General features: G+C 44.8%; 1 protein-coding gene across 1 annotated transcript in view; it reads left to right on the forward strand.

Moving 5' to 3' along the window:
* The window catches only part of LOC124040420 (histone acetyltransferase KAT6B-like), a 108,921-nt gene extending 86,354 nt beyond the window's left edge, over positions 1-22,567 (forward strand). The window contains exons 13-18 of the mRNA XM_046357591.1: positions 7,908-8,139; positions 11,595-11,754; positions 13,626-13,877; positions 16,887-17,148; positions 17,287-19,981; positions 20,378-22,567. Coding sequence (XP_046213547.1) covers positions 7,908-8,139; positions 11,595-11,754; positions 13,626-13,877; positions 16,887-17,148; positions 17,287-19,981; positions 20,378-21,167 — 4,391 coding nt within the window. The 3' untranslated portion in view covers positions 21,168-22,567. The remainder of the gene's footprint in view (positions 1-7,907; positions 8,140-11,594; positions 11,755-13,625; positions 13,878-16,886; positions 17,149-17,286; positions 19,982-20,377) is intronic.
* Positions 22,568-23,901: the final 1,334 nt, after the last annotated feature.

Consider the following 23,901-nt stretch of genomic DNA (forward strand, 5'->3'; position numbering starts at 1 on the left):
AAATATCTTGTTTAAAACGGGAACGTTTTTTATCCAAAAATTAAAAGAGCGCCCCCTATCTCGAAGAAGTTAAAAGTTAATTTGTGGAATTTCTTTCCTTAATGCGTTTGAGCCAATCAGTTGTGTTGTGACATGGTAAGGGTGGTATACAGAAGATAGCCCTATTTGGTAAAAGACCAAGTCCATATTATGGCAAGAACAGCTCAAATAAGCAAAGAGAAACGATCAGTCCATCATTACTTCAAGACATCAAGATCAGTCAATGCGGAACATTTCTAGAAATTTGAAAGTTTCTTCAAGTGTCGTCGCAAAAACCATTAAGCATTGAGCCAGTAACAGAAAGGTTGCTAGATTGAATCCCCTGAGATCGAATCCCCGAGCTGACAATGTAAAAATCTGTCATTCTGCCCCTGAACAAGGCACTGTTCCTAGGCCGTCATTATAAATAAGAATGTGTTCTTAACTGACTTGCCTAGTTAAATAAAGGTTACATTTTAAATAATAATAATAATAATAATTAAAAATAATTAAAAAGTGCTATGATGAAACTGTCTCTCATAAGGACTACTGCAGGAAAGGAAGACCCAGAGTTACCTGTGCTGCAGAGGACAAGTTCATTAGAGTTACCAGCCTCAGAAATTACAGCCCAAATAAATGCTTCACAGAGTTCAAGTAACAGACACATTTCAACATCAACTGTTCAGAGGAGACTGTGTGAATCAGGCCTTCACCACTACTAAAGGACACCAATAGTAAGATGAGACTTGCTTGGACGAAGAAACAAGAGCAATGGACATCAGACCAGTGGAAATCTGTCCTTTGGTCTGATGAGTCCAAATTTGAGATTTTTGTGATTTTTGATTTTGTGAGACGTGGAGTAGGTGAACAGACATGTGTAGTTCCCACCGTGAAGCATGGAGGAGGAGGTGTGGGGTTGCTTTGCTGGTGACACTGTCTGTCTATGATTTATTTAGAATTCAAGGCACACTTAACCAGCATGGCTACCACAGCATTCTGCAGTGATACACCATCCCATCTGGTTTGCGCTTAGTTGGACTATCATTTTTTTTCAACAGGACAATGACCCAAAACACCTCCAGGCTGTCTAAGGGCTATTTGACCAAGGAGAGTGATCGAGTGCTGCATCAGATGACCTGGCCTCCACATTCACCCGACCTCAACCCAATTGAGATGGTTTGGGATGAGTTGGACCACAGAGTGAAGGAAAAGCAGCCAACAAGTGCTCAGCATATGTGGGAACTCCTTCAAGACTGTTGGAAAAACATTCCAGGTGAAGCTGGTTGAGAGAATGCCAAGTGTGTGCAAAACTGTCATCAAGGCAAAGGATGGCTACTTTGAAGAATATAAAATATATATTTTGTTTTGTTTAAGGCTTTTTTGCTTACTGCGTGATTCCATATGTGTTATTTCATAGTCTTGATGTCTTCACTATTATTCTACAATGTAGAAAACAGTAAAAATAAAGAAAAACCTTGAATGAGTAGGTGTGCTCAAACGTTTGACTGGTTCTGTAGCTCCGTACCGCATCGCCTTACTCCTCCTCCCAGACGTCGGATTGTCCTCGCACCCAGATACACAATGTCTCTCTCCCGACAATTAGTACACATTCATTGTTTTATATGAATTGTTTGAGTTTGATTGTTAGTGTATATCGATTCCCCAATGCCTATATCACCAGTAGTACATTTACCGTTAATTCCTATAATTTAGAATCTACAATATTTGTTACTTTGTTTACGGTAATTTATTTTAATTGCACTCAATATTATTATTCCAGTCTTCCTGTTCTCATCATCGGAGTGGACACGTTGTTTGCAGAGTGGACAACCTATGCTACACTTGTGAGAAACGAGTTTTGATTGATTTCCTTCCAGTTACAAGTTTAGTAAATTTAGTCGTTGTCTTTTGTTTGAAGCGCTCCTGTAAATGTTGAGTGCGGATGAAGAAGGCCTATAGGCTACCTGGCCTGCGCGCAAATGTAGGCTTATAAATGTGCTCATTTGTGGATCTGATAGTATTCCTGATTGGCACAACCACTAATGACCTGTGGAGCTTCTCAAAGTAATGTTTTCTTCACCTCAAAACAGCAAGCAAACAAAGTCTGTTTTTCCATCCATTGAGAATTTAACTAGTTCCGCAACGCATTTGAAAAATCTTTTGAGCGCTCTCCCTTTCGATAACCACAGAGCGCGAAAGGGAAAAATGTCATCAATTGGAAATGTCGTAAAATAGGCCAGTCCTATTTCAGTGCTTGACTTGGACTGAAATAGGTTCTGGTGTTGTGCCGAAAAGCTACCCCCTGTCAGAATCTCCCCCTTCACGTGAACACACTCAATTCTTCATTGCTGCGACTTGCTTGAGATTTCTGATCATGTTAGGCTGCGTTTCATTTTTTAAATTGTTTTATGACTGTTTGATCGCAAGGAGACGTTAGTAATGTCTGCAGTTTTCTTTTTGGCTATTTGTTTCAAGTGTATTATCTTATTAATTATTCATTCCGGTTGTCTATCCTGAAGTGATGTTTATTAGAAGGGGGGGGGGGGCAAGGCTATTTTCTTGCCTGCCGAAATTCTCCTCCCACCTTCTATTTTGGGACTGCAAGGCTTGGCACGCTTCATAATCATTTTGGTAGCTGATGTTGACCAGTAGAGTGTAATACAGAAAGTAAAATTAGAGTATAAAGAAACATAAGCATGTATTTTAGAAGCCTTTTCTAATGTTTTAAGGAAATAAAAAATAATACACAAATATTGTCACACAAAAATAAAAAGGTAAGTTTGTTAACAAACATTTCAATAGGAAATACATATATATATATATATTTGCATAATAAGATATAATATGACAATAAATCACAAATAAAAGACAATAAATAACATAAATAAATTAGAAAGCTGCAACAGCTGGACTGAACATTGAGTTCCACATTTAGTTCCACAGGTGATACCACCGCCTGGACCTCAAGCCCAACCTCGTCCTGACAGGCAGCGCAGACATAATCCTCCTATGATGGGATGGTACCGGACCGGTGGAACCAACGTGGGTTAGCGGTCACAACCAATCTGACATTTATGAAGAAAAATGTTCATATGTTTACCACATTAAATGCATTTTCTTGCTTTACAATTATCTCATTATCAGACAACAAAGTGGATAATGCTACCTCTAGAAATATTACTACTTATACAAATTCGTACTCGTAAAAATGTGCCTTTTAGAAGTGAACAAGAAATTACCCAGGTAGCGTCTTCCTCATTATTGTCCACCTCACCACAGAAGTGGCACAGTTGGCTCAGGTCATCTTGCAAAACATCATGTCAAGTAGTCTATACATCTTTACATGTATTTTTCTGAGCAAACGGGGAACAAGGGAATAGTATTGGTTTCTTGTAACACAATTATTTAAATACTAGTGGCTTATCTAGTCAAAAGGTGGATCAAAGATAACCTTGAAAGATCCATATACATGTTTTTTCAATTGACCAGTGTTTTGGAGGAGAGCGACTGCTATTTCTTCTCTCCTGATGTTAACATCTTTGTATTTGTAAAGACAATCGACTCCTCCTTCAGAACACATTCAGCAAACTGGGGGGGGGGGAAATGTGATGGTCATTGGATTTTTCCCCAACAGAATTATGTTAAATTTAAGATTATAATTTGCAAGTGTACAATGCCATTTTACACACGTGTATCTGTTCAGATGTATATTCTGTATTATGTATGTATGAATTAGTATTGCCTCAGCGGCTCTTACCGCCACAGTCCAGCGGTTGTGTTCATTGATGATGCCAATAATGTACTTGTACATCATTGGATCAATCTGAAATTTAAAAGAGCAAGGATACAGTTGCTTGAGTTCAGAATCTGTCAGATATAATATTATGAGAATAATTCAACCGACCTTAAGTTTTGATTTCTTGCTCCCCCAAGTGCCAGTCATTTTAAAGGCGTCAATGTAGAAAGCTGCTCGGTTGACTGCCTGTTAAAATTCTGCACCAGATGGAACATGTAGGTATTGATGCTCTGACAGAAGAAAAAAATGAAAGACAGTGAAGGTAAATCTGTTACATGGGAAAAACAGCCATTTAGGTTTTCCTTATGAATACAGATTAATCACACACATACTGTGTTTTTACATATACTGTATGTGCAACACAGTCTTACCTCACTTTCCAGCTCCATATTTGGATCAGTTCTGTGGAGATACCGATAAAATATTTGATATGGGCCGATTCTAAACAGCACATGTACATATTTTCCTCCCCAAGCCTCTGTAACACCTGGAAGGATGCTGATTTTATTTTATGAGGGATCCGAGGAGTCTCCTCTATATGAGGCCTCAGGTGATCCACACTTATTTTAGGGAAGATAACCCCCTTGTCATCTTCCAAGTCCGGGATTTTCCCTTCGAGACCGAGAATCGTATATATGGCCGAGATAGTTGGGATCTAGTCTGTCCCTTTCCTCTTCACTCATGTTGACTTTATTTTTCGCCCAAGTTTAATTTATCATTGTTATTATTATTTTATTACTACTACTGTACCTACATTCTTAAAACAAAACAGAAAATATATATTTTTTAAACGTAGGAAAATCCATAAGAGGGAAAACCATGGTGGGATGGAGGATTGAGGGATGGGTAGAGGGCTCTGAAAATGCTTATTGCTGAAATAACCACTTCCTTTTGTGGCTAGAGTCTAGTACTTCCTGTGGCACACATCAGAGGGCATGATAGGTCACCACAAATGATTCAGAAGTGTGCCAGGCTTTGCAGTCCCAAAATAGAAGAGGGGGGGTTCCTTAATTTTGTGTCTAGAGTCATACTTTCTGTGGCACACACTACTGGTCAACTTGAGCTACCAAATTCAAGAAAGATTTAAGATCCAGGCAGCCTCTCATTTTAACAATAAATAGTCGAGGTCACCCCCTTTCCTAGGGAGGGTGACATGTTCGATGCCGATATAACGAAGGGACGAAATAGTGGTTCACTTCCAAGAAAGTGTGCCGTAACTGGGTAAATCTTGTTTTTGCACCTAATTTGCGCTACGATGCTCCAAGATTCTTACTTTTGAGTTCTTACTTTTAGTTTGCGCTTCATTTTACTCACATTTTTTTTTTACCACAAGGACAAGATAAATAACTGCCTTTGTAAAGCATGTGATAACACCTTTTGATTGGGATTCGTTTCCTTGTTTGACGGTGTTTGAAGGATCTACATGTTAGTTGAGAACGACAGGGTGTTGTCCAGGATCACGCCAAGGTTCTTAGCGCTCTGGGAGGAGGACACAATGGAGTTGTCAACCGTGATGGCGAGATCATGGAACGGGCAGTCCTTCCCCGGGAGGAAGAGCAGCTCCGTCTTGCCGAGGTTCAGCTTGAGGTGGTGATCCGTCATCCACACTGATATGTCTGCCAGACATGCAGAGATGCGATTTTCCACCTGGTCATCAGAAGGGGGAAAGGAGAAGATTAATTGTGTGTCGTCTGCATAGCAATGATAGGAGAGACCATGTGAGGTTATGACAGAGCCAAGTGACTTGGTGTATAGCAAGAATAGGAGAGGGCCTAGAACAGAGCCCTGGGGGACACCAGTGGTGAAAGCGCGTGGTGAGGAGACAGATTCTCGCCACGCCACCTGGTAGGAGCGACCTGTCAGGTAGGACGCAATCCAAGCGTGGGCCGCGCCGGAGATGCCCAACTCGGAGAGGGTGGAGAGGAGGATCTGATGGTTCACAGTATCGAAGGCAGCCGATAGGTCTAGAAGGATGAGAGCAGAGGAGAGAGAGTTAGCTTTAGCGGTGCGGAGCGCCTCCGTGATACAGAGAAGAGCAGTCTCAGTTGAATGACTAGTCTTGAAACCTGACAGATTTGGATCAAGAAGGTCATTCTGAGAGAGATAGCGGGAGAGCTGGCCAAGGATGGCACGTTCAAGAGTTTTGGAGAGAAAAGAAAGAAGGGATACTGGTCTGTAGTTGTTGACATCGGAGGGATCGAGTGTAGGTTTTTTCAGAAGGGGTGCAACTCTCGCTCTCTTGAAGACGGAAGGGACGTAGCCAGCGGTCAGGGATGAGTTGATGAGCGAGGTGAGGTAAGGGAGAAGGTCTCCGGAAATGGTCTGGAGAAGAGAGGAGGGGATAGGGTCAAGCGGGCAGGTTGTTGGGCGGCCGGCCGTCACAAGACGCGAGATTTCATCTGGAGAGAGAGGGGAGAAAGAGGTCAGAGCACAGGGTAGGGCAGTGTGAGCAGAACCAGCGGTGTCGTTTGACTTAGCAAACGAGGATCGGATGTCGTCGACCTTCTTTTCAAAATGGTTGACGAAGGTTGACGATTCCCTTAATTTCTTCAGAGCACTTTGAATAGCGCGTAGTTAGAACACAAGAATGCTTATTTTTGCCAGACTGTCCTTGAAAGAGATCATGTATCGATTTGTTTGGGATTTTCTCAATGGCAGTATTAATATGACTGTTTTTGTACCCCCCCCCCCCTCTCCTTGAAGTTTCTTTGCATCTCAGTCTGATTTCTGTCAATCTTATCTTCTTTGATGTGACAGAGTTGGCTGTAGGGTAAACTGTTTTTCAAGAGAAGCGTGTGCCAACTATCAGCCCTCAACAAACTGTTAGGATCAGTAGGTTTCCTGTAAAGATCCGTGTATAGAACGTTATCCTCACACGAAATCAAAAGATCAAGGAAATTGATTTGACGTGTGTCAGACTGCATAGTGAATCTCAGGTGCTCAGAACAAGAGTTAAGAAAAGCATGGGAACGCCCTGGAGCTGTTTTGCATCACGCCTCCATAGAACAAAAATATCATTCATGTACCGTTTCCATATAAGAATGTTAGGTAATCGTTTTTAATTTTTTATTATTGTATCAATGATGCTTTTTATATGTTTTTTTGTTTTTGTAGCTGTAAATCAACCAATGACATCAAGCCACACGCAGCCATGATTTACAGACACCTGTTGTGTCCTTCCAAACTATATCAATGAAGTGACCTGTGGTGTTTGTCATTATACATCGGATCTCCTCGAGTGTTGCTCTCTTATTGGTGAGCTAAACTAGCAAGCCTGTGTATTTGGTTACCACGGCAACCACTGGAGCTGTCTAGTCAACTTTGCAAGCTGGCTACTCCAGGGGACGTTGAACACATTTCTACCAGCAAATGTGTTCAATTATAGCCAATGGTATTGTAATGAAACCGTCAGGGAGCACGTCTCGAACCCTCGACCTTCTAGCCCGAAGTCCACATCGACTGTGCCGCAAAAGCTCGAGCGGCAGAGTCGATATCCGAGCTTGTAAACCCAGGGTCGTTACACTATGAAAGGGGATAATCAACTCAGGGCTCTCTGTGTTCTCTGAAAAATAATGCAACTCTGTGGAAGGTCACACCTACCTTCCACGTAGTTCATTATTTTCCATAGAACGCATAGCTCCTCGTAGATTATACATAATCAGCATATGAGTAGTAATAATTTGTTGTTGGTAAGGATGATGGAGAGTATGTGTATTATTGCAGTGACGAGGGGAATTACAGAAGGTGTCTGTCTGTCCACTATCATTATTATATTTCTAAGGAAGTAGGTAAAGAGCTACAGTCGAGTCTCGGTTCCTGATAAGTTAGGCTAGTCACTGTGGATCTAGGGCAAGGAGAGATGGGGAGCTCAACATCGAGGTAAGGACAACAGTTGAAGAGAGAAGAAACCTCTGTGAGTGGGGGCCAGAGGGGCCCACACATCATTTGAATGTGTCTTTTTTAGGTTACCTACTCTCTCACAAAATTGTTGTTTTGTTATAATAGGTCATTTTAGGTAAGCTACTGCGTCTTTTCCATGTTATGCCTTCATCGTCTCACGTCATTTTGTTTTGTTTGAATGTGTCTGTTTCAGGTTACCTTCTCACGAGGCAGGAAGGACAAGCTGGCTCCCCAGAGAAGCCTCTGTCAGATCTGGGTCGCTTATCCTACCTGGCATATTGGAAAAGTGTCATGGTGGAGTACCTCTATAAGCAGCCAGATAAACACATCAGCATTAAAGGAATAAGCAAGGCCACTGGGATGTGCCCACATGACATTACTGCTACTCTCCAAAACCTCCGCATGATTGACAGACAGGACGGCAGGTCAGTCTTAAGTCACACACTTGCACTGTGTGTGTGTGTCTCTGTCTGTTTGTGTCTGTCTGTTTGTGTGTTTGTGTGTCTGTCTGTTTGTGTGTCTGTCTGTTTGTGTGTCTGTCTGTTTGTGTGTCTGTCTGTTTGTGTGTCTGTCTGTCTGTTTGTGTGTCTGTCTGTCTGTTTGTGTGTCTGTCTGTCTGTTTGTGTGTCTGTCTGTCTGTTTGTGTGTCTCTGTCTGTTTGTGTGTGTCTCTGTCTGTTTGTGTGTCTGTCTGTGTGTCTGTCTCTGTCTGTCTGTCTGTCTGTCTGTCTGTCTGTCTGTCTGTCTGTCTGTCTGTCTGTCTGTCTGTCTGTCTGTCTGTCTGTCTGTCTGTCTGTCTGTCTGTCTGTCTGTCTGTCTGTCTGTCTGTCTGTCCCCTCCTTTCTGACACCTGTCTGTCTGTCTGTCTGCACGTGTTCCCTCCTTTCTGACACCTGTCTGTCCGACATCCGTCTGTCGGTTGTTTTGAACGTGGTCTCCATTAATGCAGCAAAATGTTGACAGAGGCTGGTCAAGTGACAGACCGAGAGAAGAGCACCTGCTGCTTTTCCATCATGAGAATCCTCTGTTTCAGCTTTATTAATGGATGCATCATGGATTTATTCTCATACAGATAGTCTTTTTGTTATTGGTTTCCTGTTTAAGCACTTTGACAGTACTTAATGACAATTTCTAATGTAAAACAAAATAATATATTGTTTGATTAATTGGTGTATGATTTCTGTCTAGGTTTGTTGTGATCAGAAGATATCGATTGATGTTCAAAAGATATTTTTGAAAGCTGGTGCTTTTTGACATAGTTTATGATTGCTCCTCTCTAGGTTTGTGGTAATCAGAATAAATTGATTGATCGATCTTGTTGATTATTACTCTAGGTTTGTGGTAATCGGAATAGATTGATTGATTGATCGATCTTGTTGATTATTACTCTAGGTTTGTGGTAATCAGAATAAATTGATTGATCGATCTTGTTGATTATTACTCTAGGTTTGTGGTAATCAGAATAGATTGATTGATTGATCGATCTTGTTGATTATTACTCTAGGTTTGTGGTAATCGGAATAGATTGATTGATCTTGTTGATTATTACTCTAGGTTTGTGGTAATCAGAATAGATTGATTGATCTTGTTGATTGTTACTCTAGGTTTGTGGTAATCAGAATATATTGATTGATTGATTGATCTTGTTGATTATTACTCTAGGTTTGTGGTAATCAGAATATACTCAGTGTTTCCCCTGTATTAGTGGGCCACTCCAGAGTATATGATTTTAAAAAATATATATATTTAAAAAAAAAAAACTTTTTTTAAATGGGATGGTAAAAACATGTTCAGTGTAAACTTAAATGATTAAAACCATATATAAAGTTGTTTAGAGAAGATAATGGACCGATATACATTTTAAATTAACGTAGTCTTTGAAAACTAACAATCACCATAATAGAAACTACAGTCGGGGAGAATCAAACATTAAATGTAGTGAATGTAGTGAATCTGTGATCCATGTAGACCAGGGCTGTCCAACTCTCTTCCTGGAGATCTACTGTCCTGTAGGTTTTCAGTCCAACTCTCTTCCTGGAGATCTACTGTCCTGTAGGTTTTCAGTCCAACTCTCTTCCTGGAGATCTACTGTCCTGTAGGTTTTCAGTCCAACCCTCTTCCTGGAGATCTACTGTCCTGTAGGTTTTCAGTCCAACTCTCTTCCTGGAGATCTACTGTCCTGTAGGTTTTCAGTCCAACTCTCTTCCTGGAGATCTACTGTCCTGTAGGTTTTCAGTCCAACTCTCTTCCTGGAGATCTACTGTCCTGTAGGTTTTCAGTCCAACTCTCTTCCTGGAGATCTACTGTCCTGTAGGTTTTCAGTCCAACCCTCTTCCTGGATATCTACTGTCCTGTAGGTTTTCAGTCCAACTCTCTTCCTGGAGATCTACTGTCCTGTAGGTTTTCAGTCCAACTCTCTTCCTGGAGATCTACTGTCCTGTAGGTTTTCAGTCCAACTCTCTTCCTGGAGATCTACTGTCCTGTAGGTTTTCAGTCCAACTCTCTTCCTGGAGATCTACTGTCCTGTAGGTTTTCAGTCCAACTCTCTTCCTGGAGATCTACTGTCCTGTAGGTTTTCAGTCCAACTCTCTTCCTGGAGATCTACTGTCCTGTAGGTTTTCAGTCCAACTCTCTTCCTGGAGATCTACTGTCCTGTAGGTTTTCAGTCCAACTCTCTTCCTGGAGATCTACTGTCCTGTAGGTTTTCAGTCCAACTCTCTTCCTGGAGATCTACTGTCCTGTAGGTTTTCAGTCCAACCCTCTTCCTGGATATCTACTGTCCTGTAGGTTTTCAGTCCAACCCTCTTCCTGGATATCTACTGTCCTGTAGGTTTTCAGTCCAACCCTCTTCCTGGATATCTACTGTCCTGTAGGTTTTCAGTCCAACCCTCTTCCTGGATATCTACTGTCCTGTAGGTTTTCAGTCCAACCCTCTTCCTGGAGATCTACTGTCCTGTAGGTTTTCAGTCCAACCCTCTTCCTGGAGATCTACTGTCCTGTAGGTTTTCAGTCCAACCCTCTTCCTGGAGATCTACTGTCCTGTAGGTTTTCAGTCCAACCCTCTTCCTGGAGATCTACTGTCCTGTAGGTTTTCAGTCCAACTCTCTTCCTGGAGATCTACTGTCCTGTAGGTTTTCAGTCCAACCCTCTTCCTGGAGATCTACTGTCCTGTAGGTTTTCAGTCCAACCCTCTTCCTGGATATCTACTGTCCTGTAGGTTTTCAGTCCAACCATCTTCCTGGAGATCTACTGTCCTGTAGGTTTTCAGTCCAACCCACTTCCTGGAGATCTACTGTCCTGTAGGTTTTCAGTCCAACCCTCTTCCTGGAGATCTACTGTCCTGTAGGTTTTCAGTCCAACCCTCTTCCTGGAGATCTACTGTCCTGTAGGTTTTCAGTCCAACCCTCTTCCTGGAGATCTACTGTCCTGTAGGTTTTCAGTCCAACCCTCTTCCTGGAGATCTACTGTCCTGTAGGTTTTCAGTCCAACCCTAATTTAGCATTTCTTATTCAGCTAGTTAAGGTCTTGTTGAGCAGCTAATTAGTAGAATCAGTTTGTTGAGCAGCTAATTAGTAGAATCAGGTGTGTTAAATTAGGGTTGAACTGAAAACCCTCAGGACCTTAGCTCTCCAGAAAGAGGGTTGGACTGAAAATCCACAGGACGGTAGATCTCCAGGAAGAGGGTTGGACTGAAAACCCACAGGACCTTAGCTCTCCAGAAAGAGGGTTGGACTGAAAATCCACAGGACGGTAGATCTCCAGAAAGAGGGTTGGACTGAAAACCCACAGGACCTTAGCTCTCCAGAAAGATGGTTGGACTGCCCTGATGTAGTGAATCAGTATAGATTGATTGATTTTATCTTGTTGATTTACTACTCTAGGTTTGTGGTGATCCGAAGAGAGCGATTGATCCAGAGACACATGGAGAAGCTGCGAGTCACCCCCAGGCTGAACCAGGTCGACCCTGACGCCCTGCACTGGACCCCCGCTGTGGCCCTCAACTCTGTCCTGTCTGAGGAGGAGAGAGAGGCTGAGATGGATGTAAGTCTCGTAAAGACGCACACCACATCTACACAGTGTTATTCCACTGTGCTCCTCAAGAGCCAATGGGTATGCAGTGTTTTTGTTTTTTTCAGCTCATCACTAAAACCCCAGGCAAACAATCGACTAATCACGGTCTTCAGTCTGGTCTAGTCTAGAACATGGTTAGGTAAATTAGGTGTTTGTGCTGGGCTGGTACAAAACCCTGCACACCCAGTATCTCTGCTCTAGTTCTATAGGCTTAGTCAGTAGCCAGTATCTTCAGGTGAGGCTGTGTGATCATTCCACCCCCCCCCCCCTTACAGTTTGTTAAATGTATTGTTTGGTTAGCTTTCAGAGTTCAAACCAAGGACAGTAATGGGCAAAGCCTGTTCACTGTCACTAGACATTTAATGTGGTGCAAAATTGCCCCAAATCACTTCACTACATAATTAATAGTACTAAATATTCCATGACATGCAATCTCTCCATGGTTGCTTAACAGCAAATTCTTCCTCTGCTTTGACACACACACACACACACACACACACACACACACACACACACACACACACACACACACACACACACACACACACACACACACACACACACACACACACACACACACACACACACACACACACACACACACACACACACACACATCCAGTCAACAAGAAGAGGCAGTCTAGTCACGTCATCATCATGGTGATTGGAATGTCATGATGTTAATTCAGATTGTGTTTGTTTTCCACACGTATAGTGAAATGCTTATTGTGCAAAGCCCTACCCAACAGGTGCAGCGTTCAATATCAAAGCCCTACCCAACAGGTGCAGCGTTCAATATCAAAGCCCTACCCAACAGGTGCAGCGTTCAATATCAAAGCCCTACCCAACAGGTGCAGCGTTCAATATCAAAGCCCTACCCAACAGGTGCAGCATTCAATATCAAAGCCCTACCCAACAGGTGCAGCGTTCAATATCAAAGCCCTACCCAACAGGTGCAGCGTTCAATATCAAAGCCCTACCCAACAGGTGCAGCGTTCAATATCAAAGCCCTACCCAACAGGTGCAGCGTTCAATATCAAAGCCCTATCCAACAGGTGCAGCGTTCAATATCAAAGCCCTACCCAACAGGTGCAGCATTCAATATCAACGTGTACCTGATAATACAATTCAAATTTTACAAAATATCAGAAATTACAGGGGAAGCTAAACACTGAGTGTACAAAAGATTCGCAAACACCTTCCTAATATTGAGTTGCAACAACCTCTTTTGTCCTCGGAACAGCCTCAATTCGTCGGGGCATGGACTCTACAAACTTTCAAAAGCGTTCCACAGGGATGCTGGCCCATTTTGCTCCAATGCTTCCCACTGTTGTGTCCAGTTGGTCGAATGTCCTTTGGGTGATGGACCGTTCTTACTTGATACACACGGGAAACTGTTGAGCATTTTAAAATTAGTGTGTGTGTGTGTGTGTGTGTGTGTGTGTGTGTGTGTGTGTGTGTGTGTGTGTGTGTGTGTGTGTGTGTGTGTGTGTGTCTGTGTCTGTGTCTGTGTCTGTGTCTGTGTCTGTGTGTGTGTGTGTGTGTGTGTGTGTGTGTGTGTGTGTGTGTGTGTGTGTGTGTGTGTGTGTGTGTGTGTGTGTGCGTGCGTGCGTGCGTGTGTGTCAAATAATCAACTAATCATGTGCTGTGGAGACTGTTGTGCAACAGTCATGTAGACAAACTGAACCTTGTTCTATTGTCAGTGGTCAAGTCTAAGGCAGACTTACTTGCGTACGCGTGTCTGTTTATTTCCCCTTACGGATGAGGATGTTGAGTCTCTGCCTGCCTGTGTGTTTCTCCGAGATGGTAATAATGTCTGTTGATCTGGGTGTTCATTTCAGGCTGAGCGACTTAAGGAGCAGGCTAGTTGTTGGGAGAAGGAGGAGAGAGAGGTGGTCTACCTGATGACTCACCCTCGTCCTCCCACTAAGGTCTACAGTAAGAAGCCCTACAGAACCTACCAGCGTCACCACGCCGCCGGAGAACAAGGCTTGCGCGTCTCTGAGGAGTGCAGTGAGGACGATGAGGATGGTTTTGATTGGTCGCTACCCATCCTAGCAAAGGCCCACACCGTACTTGGAGTCAAGAGAAAGGTGACCACTAGAAATGTGTTGTTTGTCACATTGCTGCAATTGCAGGGTCAGGTGACTGCTGTTGTCCCGTAGGATTGGCTGATTGTAGTCTTGACATAGGGATGGAAAAACAAAGGAAATGAATGGGATGTTATGCAATAGTTTCATAAATTAGAATGTTTTTAATCATTATATATTGTGACTTAGTTTGTAGACAACACATCTTAACATACTAAGAGAGAGGGATGTGGTGAATCCTCTTGACTGCAGTGAAAAGTTGAGCCTCTTTTTGGGCCTGACAGTACAGCAGATAAACAGTAGATAACCAGATATCTCTGGTGCTGTGGAGACTGTTGTCTAGCATTCATACAAACGGAACCTTGTTCTCTTGTCACTGATGGAAAAAGTATCCAATTGTAATACTTGAGTAAAAGTAAAGATATCGTAATAGAAAATGACTCAAGTAAAAGTGAAAGTCACCCAGTAAAATACTACTTGAGAAAGTCTATAGGTATTTGGTTTTAAATATACTTAATATACAAAAGTAAAAGTATAAATCATGTCAAATTCCTTATATTAAGCAAACCAGACGGCACCATTTTCTTGTTTTTTAAATGTACTGATAGCCAGGGGTACACTCCAACACTCAGACATCATTTACCTATAGCCAGGGCCACACTCCAACACTCAGACATCATTTACCTATAGCCAGGGCCACACTCCAACACTCAGACATCATTTACCTATAGCCAGGGGCACACTCCAACACTCAGACATCATTTACCTATAGCCAGGGGTACACTCCAACACTCAGACATCATTTACCTATAGCCAGGGCCACACTCCAACACTCAGACATCATTTACAAACAAAGAATTTGTCTTTAGTGATCAGATGCAGTAGGGATGACCAGGGATTTTCTCTTTAAGTGCCTGAATTAAAAAATTAAATAAAAAATCTGGCCTGCCCAGCATTTCACATTTTTTGGGTGTGAGGGAAAACTTAGAGTAAAAGTACATTATTTTATTTATAAATATTGAAGTACATATACCTTGTTCCCAAAAAAACTACTTAAGTAGTATTTTAAAGTATTTTTACTTAAGTACTTTACACCACTGTTCTATTGTCAGTGGTCATGGCAGACGGACTGAACCTTGTTCTATTGTCAGTGGTCATGGCAGACAGACTGAACCTTGTTATATTGTCAGTGGTCATGGCAGACAGACTGAACCTTGTTATATTGTCAGTGGTCATGGCAGACAGACTGAACCTTGTTCTATTGTCAGTGGTCATGGCAGACAGACTGAACCTTGTTCTATTGTCAGTGGTCATGGCAGACAGACTGAACCTTGTTCTATTGTCAGTGGTCATGGCAGACAGACTGAACCTTCTTCTATTGTCAGTGGTCATGGCAGACAGACTGAACCTTGTTATATTGTCAGTGGTCATGGCAGACAGACTGAACCTTGTTATATTGTCAGTGGTCATGGCAGACAGACTGAACCTTGTTCTATTGTCAGTGGTCATGGCAGACAGACTGAACCTTGTTCTATTGTCAGTGGTCATGGCAGACAGACTGAACCTTGTTCTATTGTCAGTGGTCATGGCAGACAGACTGAACCTTGTTCTATTGTCAGTGGTCATGGCAGACAGACTGAACCTTGTTCTATTGTCAGTGGTCATGGCAGACAGACTGAACCTTGTTCTATTGTCAGTGGTCATGGCAGACAGACTGAACCTTGTTCTATTGTCAGTGGTCATGGCAGACAGACTGAACCTTGTTCTATTGTCAGTGGTCATGGCAGACAGACTGAACCTTGTTCTATTGTCAGTGGTCATGGCTAATTTAAACCCCTCCAATGTTGTTTTAACATCTGTGTTGTCTATAAGCAACTGCCCCCTTGTGGTGAAGATAATAATACACCAGATTGTGTTTCCCAACCCTGGTCCTCCAGTACCCCCTCAACAGACCAACCCTGGTCCTCCAGTACCCCCTCAACAGACCAACCCTGGTCCTCCAGTACCCCCTCAACAGACCAACCCTGGTCCTCCAGTACCCCCTCAACAGACCAACCCTGGTCCTCCAGTACATCCTCAACAGACCAACCCTGGTACCCCTCAACAGCCCAACCCTGCACTGTTGGTCTGTCAGGGGGGGTGTTGACAGACCAGGGTTGGTCCCCCTGGTCTGTCGGGGGGGTACTGGGGTTGGTCTGTTGAGGGGGTACTGGAGGACCAGGGTTGGTCTGTTGAGGGGTACTGGAAGACTAGGGTTGGTCTGTTGAGGATGTACTGGAGTACCAGGGTTGGTCTGTTGAGGGGTACTGGAGGACCAGGGTTGGTCTGTTGAGGATGTACTGGAGGACCAGGGTTGGTCTGTTGAGGATGTACTGGAGGACCAGGGTTGGGAAACACTGATCTAGAACTTAGAAAGCCTCTCTATTTCACACAGCAGTAATATGGACATCAAGATAAGACTTCCTGCTAATGATTGTTGCCGTTAACTAACAAATTGGTTACAGGATTGGTTTCATACTCTTCCCTGGGTTTAATCACGACAATGAAGGAAAAAAACATGCCATGCTGGTGATACTGTCGGGGGTACTGGAGGACCAGGGTTGGTCTGTTGTGATACTCAGTTAGTGGAAAACGAGATGATATGTAGAAAGAGGCCTGTGATCAGTGTTAATTCTGCCGGTCTCATTTGGGGTTCTCAACCAGGCAGCCTTCATCTGTGGGAAAGAGTTGCTCAAGCGTTGAGGCTCACATCGTGTGCTTGGAGCATATTGTGTTCAGAACAAGAATTTAGGATGAGGTTCTCCCTTCAGACATTTAACCAGAGTCTTTAGTATCGCCCTCTCTGTAGCTAGTACATTTCAGAAAGAGTTTAGAGGAAGTTATGTTGAACATTTTATCTGTTTGACTGTCTTGGAGAGCAGTTGTGCTCAGAAAGTACTTTTTTCAGTCCATTCCTAGGATTAATCTTTGTCCAGGAAAGGTTGTGTTTGACGTTTGATCTGTGTGTTCCAGAGAGATGAGAGAGCTCTGGTCCTCAAGAAGAGAGGTCAGGAGAGGAGAGGGATAAGTAGCAGTGTGACAACTGAGACCATCTCGGAGACGACGGAGGTTCTGAAGGAACCGTTTGCCAACTCGTCGGACGAGAGGCCCCTGTTGGAGAGGACCTGCAGGGTGGGAGAGACTGAGGAGGAGCTGCTTAGGAAACCAGTAAAGAGACGCAGAGGTCGTCCACGACTAGAGAAAAACATGTACAGAGACAATCACTGGAACGAAGGTAACTACATCTTTCAGATGTTGTTTTTTTAAGCTTCATTACTGTGTATACTGACCGTGTACATTTTAAAATGGGAACATAATTCACACAACACCAATTTTCTCAGCACTAATGACGCTTTCTCTTTCTACATTCTAGGGGCCGGTGTGCTAGTGAAGAAACCGGGCAGACCTCGAGCAGTAAAGCGCAAGAAGGGCTGGCCCAAAGGAGTGAAACGGGGGCCTCCAAAATGGCGTCTGAAGAAGGAGAGGAAGATGGGATTCAAGCTGAACCTGTACACACCCCCGGAGACGCCGCTGGAGGCCGAGGAGCCCCACATCCAGGCCGAAGAGCCAAAGGAGGAGCTGGACCAGGCCTCTCCCATCACGGAGGCAGGGTTAGAGCCCGGCAGAGGCCTGGCCAGCCGGGAGATGGACAAGAATCTAGCCCTGGAGCCTTCAGAGCCACAAAGTCCCATGGAGGAAGAGCACTCCCCTGGGTTGTCTCCTGTGACTTCTCCCATGGCCTGTTCTCTGGTAGCCTCCCCTATAGCCTCTAGAGATAGCTCCCCCGTCTGCTCCCCCATCTGCTCCCCCGTCTGCTCCCCCGCCTGCTCCCCCAGTCGTGACAACAGTCAGGAGGTGTCAGAGCCACCAGAGGATGACCCACAGGACAAGGAGCACGGGGCCTCTCCATCCCCCTCTCTGTCTCCACCCAAAGAGCTGAAACACAGCACTGAACAATCGGCTGAGGAGGAAGAGGCCACGCACCTGGATGCAGACGATGAAGACGAAAGTCACATTGAGTCGACAGCAGAGCTAGAGCAACACGTAGACGTGCAGCAGCTGGAGCCAGGACCTCGTGAAGAGCCTCCTAAAGCCCAGTCCTACATCCCAGCCGCTTTTCTCCATCTGAACCGTGAGGATTATGAACAATGTCAGAAGGAGGAGTCCATAGTCGTGACTTATCGGTGCGAGCAGCCTGCCAACACCGGAGAAGAGAGAAGCAAACATATCCAGGAACAGGCGCCTACAACAGCAGCAGCAGTAGCTGTAGTCTCCGACCACCCTGTTGACTCAGAGAGCAGCAGTCAGAAGGCTCCTCACCAGCCACAGCAGACACAGAACGCTAGAGAGACGCTTGGAGCGCTGAGTCCTGCTGTCGTACTAAGAGACAGAGAGGAGAACAGAGATGAGATGGATCCCCCGGTGTACCCTGAGCCTGATGTGGACCAGGAGACAGCCCAGGCCGTACAGAGCCTCACCCAGGAGACGGAGCGCGACCCAGAGACAGATAGCGTCAGCTGTGTGTTCCACCAGGACTGTGTGGAGAGAGAGACCCAGGAGGCATGCCGGAGCCTACAGACTTACACCCACCACGTGACCCCCCAGAGTCCCCCTCACACCCTAACTTCGCTGGACGAATGCTGCCCCCAGTCTGACCACAGCAGCCCCCTGTCCTCGGCCCACTCACACCCCAGCCAGTCAGTGCGCTCCGTCAGCAGTCCGGTTGTGTCCACCCTGGAGAGTAGTGGAGGCAGCGTTCCGGTTGTGTCCACCCTGGAGAGTAGTGGAGGCAGCGTTCCGGTTGTGTCCACCCTGGAGAGTAGTGGAGGCAGCGTTCCGGTTGTGTCCACCCTGGAGAGTAGTGGAGGCAGCGTTCTGGCTGTGTCCACCCTGGAGAGTAGTGGAGGCAGCGTTCCGGTTGTGTCCACCCTGGAGAGTAGTGGAGGCAGCGTTCCGGTTGTGTCCACCCTGGAGAGTAGTGGAGGCAGCGTTCTGGTTGTGTCCACCCTGGAGAGTAGTGGAGGCAGCGTTCCGGTTGTGTCCACCCTGGAGAGTAGTGGAGGCAGCGTTCCGGTTGTGTCCACCCTGGAGAGTAGTGGAGGCAGCGTTCCGGTTGTGTCCACCCTGGAGAGTAGTGGAGGCTACACCCAGATTAGCCCAGACCACGCCTCCATCTCTGTCCCCTCCTCCCTCCACAACATGGCAACCAGCCCCATGATGGATGTGCCGTCAGTGTCAGACCACTCGTCCCAGCAGGTGGTGGACAGCGGCTTCAGTGACCTGGGCTCCATCGAGAGCACCACAGAGAACTACGAGAACCCCAGCTCCTATGACTCCACTCTGGGGGGCAGCATCTGCGGCGGGGCCGGGGGTCCCTCTCAGAACAGCTGCTCCTACGGGCCCCTCCCCCCTAGCGGCCTGGCGCAGAGCAGCTGTGCCGTCAACCCTGGCAGCTGTGGTATGATTCAGCAGAATAACCTGAGCTCCCCGCAGCACTGCAACGTCAAGTCACCACAGGGCTGTGTGGGAGTGGTGGAGAGACCACCGAGTCACAGCCAACACAGTCACAGCCAACACAGTCACAGCCAACACAGTCACAGCCAACACAGTCACAGTCATACAATCCCACACAACCCCTATGGCCATACTAGGCACACAATCACTCCACACAGTCTGCCTCACGGTGCGCCACACAATCAACACAGCCAGCTAACGCAACACAACCCATACACACACCCTGCACACAGCCAGCTACATAGTGTACGACACAATCAGCTCAGCCAGCACGGTCAACACACCCTTCACACTCAACACGGCACCAGCCAGCACAGCCACTGTCAACAGCAGACCATGGCACAGTGTGTCATTCCCACCAACTTCACAGTGCCCATGCAGCTAGCTGACAGCCCAGATTCAAGCAGCTCCAACCTGAGCAGCTTCTATGACAGGATGAACCAGGAGGGTTATAGCAGCGGTCATTACTCCCAGCCCTCGGCCACCTTCAGCCTGGCCAAACTACAACAGTTGACCAACACCCTGATCGACCACCCTCATTCGCTGCCTTTCAACCACCCTCATTCAGCCTCCCATCCCCACTCAGCCCCCCACCCCCATCCCCACTCAACCTCCCATCCCCACTCAACCTCCCATCCCCTCTCAGCCTCCCACCCCCACTCAGCCGCCCACCTCCACTCAGCCTCCCACCCCCACTCAGCCTCCCACCCCCACTCAGCCTCCCACCTCCACTCAGCCTCCCACCTCCACTCAGCCTCCCACCTCCACTCAGCCTCCCACCTCCACTCAGCCTCCCACCTCCACTCAGCCTCCCACCTCCACTCAGCCTCCCACCCCCACTCAGCCTCCCACCCCCACCCCCACTCAGCCTCCCAACCCCACTCAGCCGCCCACCTCCACTCAGCCTCCCACCCCCACTCAGCCTCCCACCTCCACTCAGCCTCCCAACCCCACTCAGCCTCCCACCCCCACACCATCACATCCTATACAAACAGTGCCTCCCTGTCATCGCACTCTCAGCACTCTGGCCTGGTGTCTCTATCCCAGTCCCCACATCCCCATGTCCCCCACGGGGTCACTCCTCACCCTGGGGCCTCCCAGGTCCAAGTACAGGCCACCATGACACCCCCTCCGCCCTCCTCCCACCCCCTTAGCTCCCCTCAGATGATGCTACAACGCAACGCCATGGGTATCCCCAACATCACCCCCTCCCAGAGGACTCTACAGGCTCAGATGGCCTCCGGGGGACACAAGGGCCCCACACACATCTCCATGCGCTCCAAGTCAGCAGCCCCTGGTCACTCCGCCCACCAGCAGCAGATGTACAGCCATGTCCATGGGGCCCCCCAGACAGTCTCCATGCAGGCCCCCTCATCCCGGACACTTGCTGCCATGCCCAGGGGCATGAACATAATGCCAGCCTCCTACAACCACGCTGTGAACATGCCCACTGCCGCCGCCATCAACCACGCCATGAATGGCTACCGCGTCAACGGTGGTTACCCTGGCAGCCAGATGTCGAGTCAACAGATGGCTGCGGCCTACATGAACCAGTCGTCCGGGTCCCAGTACGCCTCTATGCAGATGGGCATGATGGGAACGCAACCATACCCCCAACAGCCCATGCAGGCTCCGCCCCACGGCAACATGAGGTTCTCTTCAGCTGGTCACCATGGATACATGACCAACGCCGGACCGATGTCCAAGCAGACACTCAAAGGGCCTTTCGTCAGACGGTAACCCGCGGTTACTAACATAACAGTTAACGAAATGATAACTACCGACAGACTGAATCAATCTGACTGGATGTTTAAATCACACAAATGTGCATTATTAATTATTATTCTTATTACTATTAGTCCCTGATGCACACATTTGGCCTTTTGGTTGTTGATAATGTTTGTTTGTTGTAATTTTGTTCATAGTTACTTAAAAACCAGCACTTAGAAAGAATGCAGCAAGTTTGATCAACAAGCAAACTTTCTACAAAAAGCTACTATCTATCTATGTCAAAGTATTTTTGTTCCTAACAGATGGGGAAGCCTTACGTCATAAAGATGAACATTTATTTAATTAGTATTAGTTTCCCTGATCAGTCCGTAGGGCAGGCAGGGTAGGGGGCCGGGGGGGAGACGGGCGAGAGATTTCATCACCTGGAGGGAGAGCGCGAGTGTAGTTATGTAGCAGCCTCAAAACGAAGCCATCTAATGTGCCTGCTACAAACAGACTTAAACAAGTGGATATTCCTAGAACCTGTTCAGTGTACCTGTCTAACAGTGCTGACAATTAGTTTGTACTATACTCATGCCTTTGTATATTTAAATTATTGTAGTTATTTTGTAAAGTGACAATTAGCATGCATCGGTCTTCGGTCTCCATTAGTAACAGTGTTGTGCTTAATAGCAAGACATTTTAAAGACATGTTGGCCTTTTGTTAGGTTCCCCTCGCTTACAAAGCGGGGAGAAAGATGAAACTATATTTTGTTAATTCTAATAATACTGTAAAAAAACAAATGTGTCAACTTCTTTAATCCTGTTGTTCTGTACGGTTGAGAGGTTTTATTACCATATATGTATAATTCTGAAGTCTTTTCTAACAGATATCTTTGATGCAGCGTTCTGTTTTATAATACAGGAGACTTCTGGCAAGATAAATAAGCATATTGCACCCCTCACTCTGATTTTGTTTTTAAATTTCAGAGGTGTACCAATGTCCAAAAGTGTTGACAAAAAAATAAAAATAATAATAAAGAAATATAAATTTAGTCCTAAGTTGATATTTTACAATTTCTTTAAAAAAAAGTTACATTTTCATTCCATCTGTAGATTTGTTTTCTATCTTGATAAAATGGTGGATTTATATTTTACAAAGTGTAGGAGAAGAGAGGATGTAAATATACCAAACTAAGCTAACAGATTGCATGTAAAAAGCCACTTGTACTTGTGTTTTTGTTAATATTGCTCTTTTGTAGCCTTTGTACCTGTACAGAACGGCTGGTAGGGACAGTCACAGGGGGAGACCTGGCTATGTGCACAAACAATTGGACAGAATGACAGTCTTGTATTTATGACTTTTCTCCTTTGGCAGTCACTTATAAATGCTGTACATTTTAGCATAAAATAAATGATGATTGACCATGCACACGATTCTGCTCCTTTGACTTCCAACTGACTGAACTTCAAATTAATTGGGAGTTTTGAACTTCAAAATGTACAAAGACAGAAGTGTAAACTAAGGCAATATCCTCTTTATTCCCAATAAAACTGTAGCATTTAGTTTTAAATCTTACATTTAGAGTACAATTACTACGGTACTGTACTCCAAGTGGTTTCCAAACTGTGGGGGGTGCCCCATGGGTCGGCAGGGGAGGGTGGGGGGGGGGTCATGAACAGTGCTTGTGCCCATAGAAATAGATGAGGCGTGTGCATGTGGGATGTTCCCCAATGCTGGAATGGTATAGAACCCCTGCTCTACTCTACAACAGTACTCTACTAAAAAATCTATATATAAGTATTCTACAATCGTACTCTATTAAAAAAATATATATAAGTACTCTACAACAGTACTCTACAATGGAGGTACTACAAATATAAATATATTATAAATATATATATTATAAATATAAGTACTCTACAGCAGTACTCTACAAAAGAAATATACAAAAGTATTCTACAATCGTACGCTATTAAAATATATATATATATAAGTACTCTACAACAGTACTCTACATTAGAGTTACTACAAATATATATATAAGTACTCTACAGCAGTACTCTACAATAGTACTCTACTAAAAAAATGTATATATAAGTATTCTACAATCGTACGCTATTAAAATATATATATATATAAGTACTCTACAACAGTACTCTACATTAGAGTTACTACAAATATATATATATAAGTAATCTACAGCAGTACTCTACAATAGTACTCTACAAAAGTACTCTACAATAGTACTCTACTAGAATATATATATATTTAAGTACTCTACAATAGTACTCTACTAAAAAAATATGTACTCTACTCTACAACGGTACTCTACAAAAAAATATAAATACTCTACAACAGTACTCTACTACAGTACTCTACTGAAACATATATATATATAAGTACTCTACTCTACGACAGTACTCTACTAAAACATATATATAAGTACTCTACTCTACAACAGTACTCTACTCTAGAACAGTATCTACTCTGGAACAGTACTCTACTCTAGAACAGTACTCTACTCTAGAACAGTACTCTACTCTAGAACAGTACTCTACTCTAGAACAGTACTCTACTCTAGAACAGTACTCTACTCTAGAACAGTACTCTACTCTAGAACAGTACTCTACTCTAGAACAGTATTATACTCTAGAACAGTACTCTACTCTAGAACAGTATTATACTCTAGAACAGTACTCTACTCTAGAACAGTACTCTAGAACAGTACTCTACTCTAGAACAGTACTCTACTCTAGAACA

The sequence above is a fragment of the Oncorhynchus gorbuscha genome, linkage group LG07, assembly GCF_021184085.1.
Source record: "Oncorhynchus gorbuscha isolate QuinsamMale2020 ecotype Even-year linkage group LG07, OgorEven_v1.0, whole genome shotgun sequence".
In the NCBI taxonomy this organism is placed as follows: Eukaryota; Metazoa; Chordata; class Actinopteri; order Salmoniformes; family Salmonidae; genus Oncorhynchus; species Oncorhynchus gorbuscha.